The sequence below is a fragment of the Cricetulus griseus genome, chromosome 5 (genome assembly GCF_003668045.3).
Source record: "Cricetulus griseus strain 17A/GY chromosome 5, alternate assembly CriGri-PICRH-1.0, whole genome shotgun sequence".
NCBI lineage: Eukaryota > Metazoa > Chordata > Mammalia > Rodentia > Cricetidae > Cricetulus > Cricetulus griseus.
This window is the reverse complement of record NC_048598.1, coordinates 38,831,878-38,837,877: the sequence shown is the minus strand read 5'-3', so window position 1 is coordinate 38,837,877 and position 6,000 is coordinate 38,831,878. Positions and strand designations below refer to the sequence as shown.

Genomic DNA, 6,000 nt, shown 5'->3' with positions numbered 1-6,000 from the left:
GCTGCACCAGGAAGCCATGTTTTAATTTTTTTTTTTTTTTTTTTTGCTTTCTCAGGCCTTCTGTGGATATACATGGTTGGACATTGGACACCATATGTAGTGAGTGTGTTAGACCCCCAGAAAACTTAGGCCTCCGGGGTCTCAGCCCAGGACCTCAGTCACCCCAATCACCAGGCGGATTTGAAAGCTTGCTGCAAACTGCATGAGGCTTTATTGTTGTTTAATGAGCTAATCCCATGTTAGCTCGGGTCTTTCAACCACCGGCCATGGCGGATGGCTAGCAAAGACAGCTCTAACCAGCTGCAGAGAGATCTTGTAGGGCAGCATAAGGGGAGTGTCTAGGGGTATGCACAGGCGCAGGATTGGTGTGCCTCCAGGCTTGGAGGGCTTGCCCTGTGTTGATTGGCCAACTGGTTGTTATGGCCCATAGGCCCTCCCAGGGTGGTTGCTATGCTCTGTGCGTCATTGCTGTGCACTTGTTGTAAAGCACACCCAGAGCTGTAAAGCATAGCACCACCAGCTAACTTCTGATTGGTTCCTTGCCACGAGGCAGGCACCTAACCTCTAGTAACCAAGGCAAGGTCAGAAAAGCACATGTCCAGCTGCTATGGCTGCTGAAAGAGGCAGGCATCTGACCTTAGAGACTAAGACAAGGTCATGGCAAGCACGTGTTACTGTCATGGCTGCCGAAATGGGGAGTTAGTGCCTTCAAGTGTTTCTCTGTCTTGCCAGCCAGCTCCCAAATAACCACATGGAGACTTATTATTAATTATGAGAGCTCAGCTGATAGCTTAGGCTTTTTTCTAACTAGCTGTTATAACTTAATGTATGTGCTGCCACGTGTCTCCTGGCTTGTTACCTCATCTCCTTCGTGTCCTGCTTCCTCCACAGTTCCCTGAAACTCCTCCTTCTTCCCAGCATTCTCTCTGCCCTGAAAATCCTGCTTACCTATTGGCTATTTAGCTTTTTATTAAACCAAGCACAGTGACATATCTTCACACAGTGTAAAGGAATAGCCCACAACAATACAGTATTTAGGAGCAGATAAGACAAGAGAAAATATTCTTGTGGTCTGTGGGAGCTGGCTGTCACAGAGGTGGGGACATAGGAGGGAGAACAGATGGGCAAGCCTGGAAGTTTGAGGAGATTACCAGGCAAAGAAGTAAGATAGGAAGGCCTACCAAAGACAGGAACAAATCTATGCAATGACACATTCGTCTTTTCAACCCTCCTATTGAAGGGACCAGCTCCCCATTTCGGCAGCCATAACAGCCGGACACGTGCTTTTCTGACCTTGCCTTGGTCATTAGAGGTCAGGTGCCTGCCTCCTGGCAAGGAACCAATCAGAAGTTAGCTGGTGGCGGTATGCTTTACGGCTCTGGGTGTGCTTTACCAACAAGTGTACAGCAATGATGCACAGAGCATAGCAACCACCCTGGGAGGGCCTATGGGCCATAACAACCAGTTGACCAATCAACACAGGGCAAACCCTCCAAGCCTGGAGGCACACGAATCCTGGGCCTGTGCATACCCCTAAACACTCCCCTTATGCTGCCCTATAAGACCTGTATGCAGCCACTTCGAACTGTCTTTGCTAGCCATCTGCCATGGCGGGTGGATGAAAGACCCGAGCTAACATGGGGTTAACTCATTAAACAACAAAGCCTCATGCAGTTTGCATCAAGCTTTCCGCCTCTGCCTGATGGTTGTGGTGGCCGTGGTCCTGGGCTATAAGATTCTGGAAGCCTGAGTTTTCTGGGGGTCTAACACTATCTTCATCCTACAAACCCTGTGTTGAGTTCTTTCAGGTGTCACAAAACAAGACTTGGAAATATCCATGTATTTGACCCTCATTAACATGCATTTTGCCCACCAAGAAGTTCAGACTTTGGCAGATTTCATCGTTTAGACGTACAACCTGGCTTTTCCTCATGGGGGCTTTTTATTTTGGTTGTTGTTATTGTTTGTTTGTCTTTGTATTAACTTTGACTTTACCAGGGCAGTAAGTAAAGGAATTCCAAATCTGTATTTACAGAGACTAGTGAACTCATTAGTCATCAATCCAGGAGCCATGTCTTCGGTTTTCACAGACAGGTGATAATTACTGTCATGTCTGCTTCCCAGTTTGAGTATTTACAAGAAACTGGACTGAATTCTCTTAAAGTTATCTCAGACCTGGATGGACACTTACAACACCCCATTCTGTTTCAGATAGGCACAGCATGCTTATTTTTCTGCCTGAGATCTTAAAACAAAAACAAAACAACTAGTGTAGTGTAGTGGCTGCACACCTGTAACTCCAGAATTTGGGAGTCTTGAGGCCAGAAGATTGGGAATTCAGGCCAGCCTGGGTCGTATCCGTAGATGTATCCATAGACCACAAACAAGCGTGTCTACAGCAGGCGATCCAGAGGATCAGAGCAAGGAATTCATTCAAGGATGAATGCCTGGCCAGACCTGCTGAGGTTCCCCTGCCCTGAAGCTTTCAGAGAGGGCGTGGGAGGCAGAGACGAATAGGAGGTGCCCAGGGAGTAGCAGAAGCACTTAGAGGAACTGACTGGCCCGTGGCAGGCAACATCTAACATACTTCCCCTTTTCCAGCCCGCCCCCTCCAGCCCTCTCCTCTCTCCTTCTCTCTCATGCTAGCTTTGCGTCAGTTCCTGAAAAGTGGGGAAACTTCCTGACACAATGAAGTCACCCAAAGGGAGACTAGACCCCATTCTGAGCCCTAGGTCAGGACCCTGAGGCCTGGCTTGCCCTGCAGCTCGCTGAGAGAGAGGGACACCTTGAACTTCCCCGCTCGGGCACACAGCTAACCATGTCTCTGGCAGAGGCCATCAGACTCTGGAATGAAGGGGTGCTGGCAGCCGACAATAAGGACTGGAAGGGCGCTCTGGAGGCCTTCAGCGAGGTGCAGGACCCCCACTCGAGGATCTGCTTCAACATAGGCTGCATGCATACAATCCTGGAAAACATGCCAGCTGCCGAGCAGGTGAGTTGAGGGGCCCCTGTACAGACAGCTTTTCTGCCCTCTGGAAGCCTCACCTCCCAAAGCTGTAAAAGAACAAAAGCCCTCCAGAACTACCCTGTGAGGCCCCATCTAACAGCCCCTGGCCTGGGCACTTTTAAAAGCTCCCAGGACAGGTTTTCTAGGCCACCCATGGTTTTTTTTTCCAATAACTTCACAGTACCTAAGGTCATTCTGTAACCACCTTGTGAAGACTTCTTCAGTTATGTTTTACCATCTCCCCCTGGACACTGGACATGCGCTTTCTCTGTCTTACTGCCCTGCACCCAATTGTAAGGTGCCTCTTACAGTTCCCAGGGACTTAGCATCCCGTCAGTTTGGCTCAAACAATTCTGATCAACGATGCAGGGCGCTCCTTTAAAGATTCAGAAACTGGCTGACAGAAATCACACTGTAACTGAGCCATGGAGTCCACCAAGGGTATGGCGCATTTTAGCATCTTTTTTTCCCCCCAGGTTTTTTTGAGACAAGGTTTCTCTGTGTAGCCCTGGCTGCCCTAGAACTCACTCTATAGACCAGGCTGGCCTCCTGAGTGCTGGGATTAGAGGTGTTTGACATGTTCACCCAGCTTCTTTATTGACTGACTGACTGACTGATTGACTGACTGACTGTGTATGTATGTGTGTGATGGAGGTGGGATGGGTACATATGTCATAATGCATGTGTTAAGGTCAAAGGACTCCTTGGTGGAGTTCTCTCTTTACATCTTTACCTGGTTCCAGTGATCAACCCCAAATCTCCAGGATTGCACAGCAAGTGCCTTTACCTGCTCAACCATCTCAAACACCGTCCACTCTGACTGCTTGCTTGCTTGCTTGTTTTTTGAGGTAGAGTCTCTTTTTGGCCCAGGACTTGCCTATTAGGCTAGGCTGGCTGGAGACCCTGTCTCCACTTCCGCAGCACTGAGATTAAAGGATGTGGCCCCACACCTGGCTGAGGTCACACTCAGGCCATCTTGCTGTGAGGCGGGCACTTTAGCTACTGAACCAGCTCCCCAGCCCCCACCACTTCTAGCAAAGCAGTTCTCACCAGTCATCCCCTGACCAGCAGGTGAACGAACACTGTCCACATGTCCACATCCGGGCAGGAAGACAGACCGAGAGACCGTGCCTTGATATGCTCAGGCTCTCAGTCAGCAAACAGGTGGGACAGAACGTGGGCTGGCCCAGCCTCTGCCTGGAGGGAGACTATACCCCTCCACTTCCCCTCAGGGGCCGGCCATATCCTGAGAGCTGTGGAGACAGAGCACACTGTGGAGAGAGGAGGCAGCTATCCTGCATGAAGCTCTTCTGCAGGTTGTGGGTGCTCACACCTTGGCCTGACTTGGGACTCATGGCCAGGCTTCGCCACAGGCCACCTCACACACTCAGATCACTGGCTTCGTCTACCCTTACTGGTCAAGATTTCTCCTCCCATTCTTCTATTGCTCTCATCCCCTCTGCCCTTGTTTTCCTGTTTAATCACTTATTAACAATATTATACATGTATTCTTGCTATTATTTTGGTGATATAAATACTTATACAATAAATTTATATCAGCAAATACAACATATATTTTAACTATATCACATTCATTTTATTTTTTGCTTTTTTTATTTTTTATTTTTTCGAGACAGGGTTTCTCTGTGGCTTTGGAGACTATCCTGGAACTAGCTCTTGTAGACCAGGCTGGTCTTGAACTCACAGAGATCTGCCCGCCTCTGCCTCCCGGGTGCTGGGATTAAAAAGTGGGTGCCACCAATGTCCGGCTCACATTCATTTTATTCTTCTTACTATTTTTTAATGTGAGGGGGTGTTTTGATAGCATGTATGGTTTGACACCAGTTTCATACCTGATTTTCAAGGAGGCCCCTAATACTAGAATTACAGATGGTTGTGAGCTAACTTGTGGGTGCTGGGAATTGAAACTGGGTCCTCTGGAAGAGCAGCAAGTGCTCTTAACTGCTTATATCTTTCCAGCCCTATCACTTATTTTACAGAGGAAAAAAAATGAAGTTCAGGGAGATTAGGTAATTTACCACAGGCTATGAAATGAGGAAATAACACCCCAGGGCATTGCAACCCAAGATGTCTGTACCCCAGGCCAATTTTGTCACCTCCAGTCGCTGAATCATTATGACACACCTGCCTCCTCACCCTGGGGCTACTCTTATACTTCCTCTCTGCCTGGCTCTGTGGCCATGTATGGACCCTTCTTCCTGCAGGCCTTCACCAAAAGCATCAACAGAGACAAGCACTTGGCGGTGGCCTACTTCCAGAGAGGAATGCTCTACTACAGCATGGAGAAGTAAGTGGTCCAGTGCTCTTCACACTGGGAGAGTGTGACAGCAAGTCTGATGGATGGGCCATTGTGCTGGTATACCTTGTATTCAATAGGTACCTCCAGCCTCAGTGGGAAGGAAGGCTGGCTAGCTTCTTCTGGACAGTCATGCAAGAACTAGCATGCAAATACAAACTGTTAGCTACATGCGTATAAGTTAATACAGACAAATTGTGCATATATTCCATTAGAAAAAGTTCTTGGTGGATGGCAAATTTCAAAAAAACGGTTTCAAAACATTGTGTTAGCACAAAGCCCACTTGTTGCACATACTATAGACTGGAAGGCATGGGCCAATGTATCATCATTTCTGGATGGTGGGATGATAGTGAAGTCACTTCCCTCTATCACACTGTGCATGCTCTGGGTTATTTACAGTCAATAAAGCAGTAAAAAGACACACACACAAAAGAGAGAGGGGAAGGGAAGGAGAGAGAGGGAGGGAGGGAAGAAAAGAAGGAAGGAAGGGAAGAAGGAAGAAAAAAGAAAAAAGTCAGTCCTGGTGGCACACGCCTATAGTCCCAGCACTCAGGAGGCAGAGGCAGAAGGATTTCTAAGTTTGAGGCCAGCCTGGTCTACAGAGTGAGTTCCAGGATGGCCAAGGCTACATAGAAAGACCCTGTCTTGAAAAACGAAAACATAGTAAGTAAAA

At 48.1% G+C, this 6,000-nt stretch overlaps 1 protein-coding gene across 3 annotated transcripts in view; it reads left to right on the top strand.

Moving 5' to 3' along the window:
• Window positions 1–2,818: 2,818 nt before the first annotated feature.
• Ncf2 (neutrophil cytosolic factor 2) overlaps window positions 2,819–6,000 on the top strand; it is a 30,685-nt gene continuing 27,503 nt past the window's right edge. For all 3 annotated transcript variants that reach the window (XM_035444909.1, XM_035444908.1, XM_027417373.2), the window contains exons 1-2: window positions 2,819–2,992; window positions 5,233–5,315. In XM_035444909.1, the coding sequence (XP_035300800.1) occupies window positions 2,819–2,992; window positions 5,233–5,315 (257 nt within the window). The remainder of the gene's footprint in view (window positions 2,993–5,232; window positions 5,316–6,000) is intronic.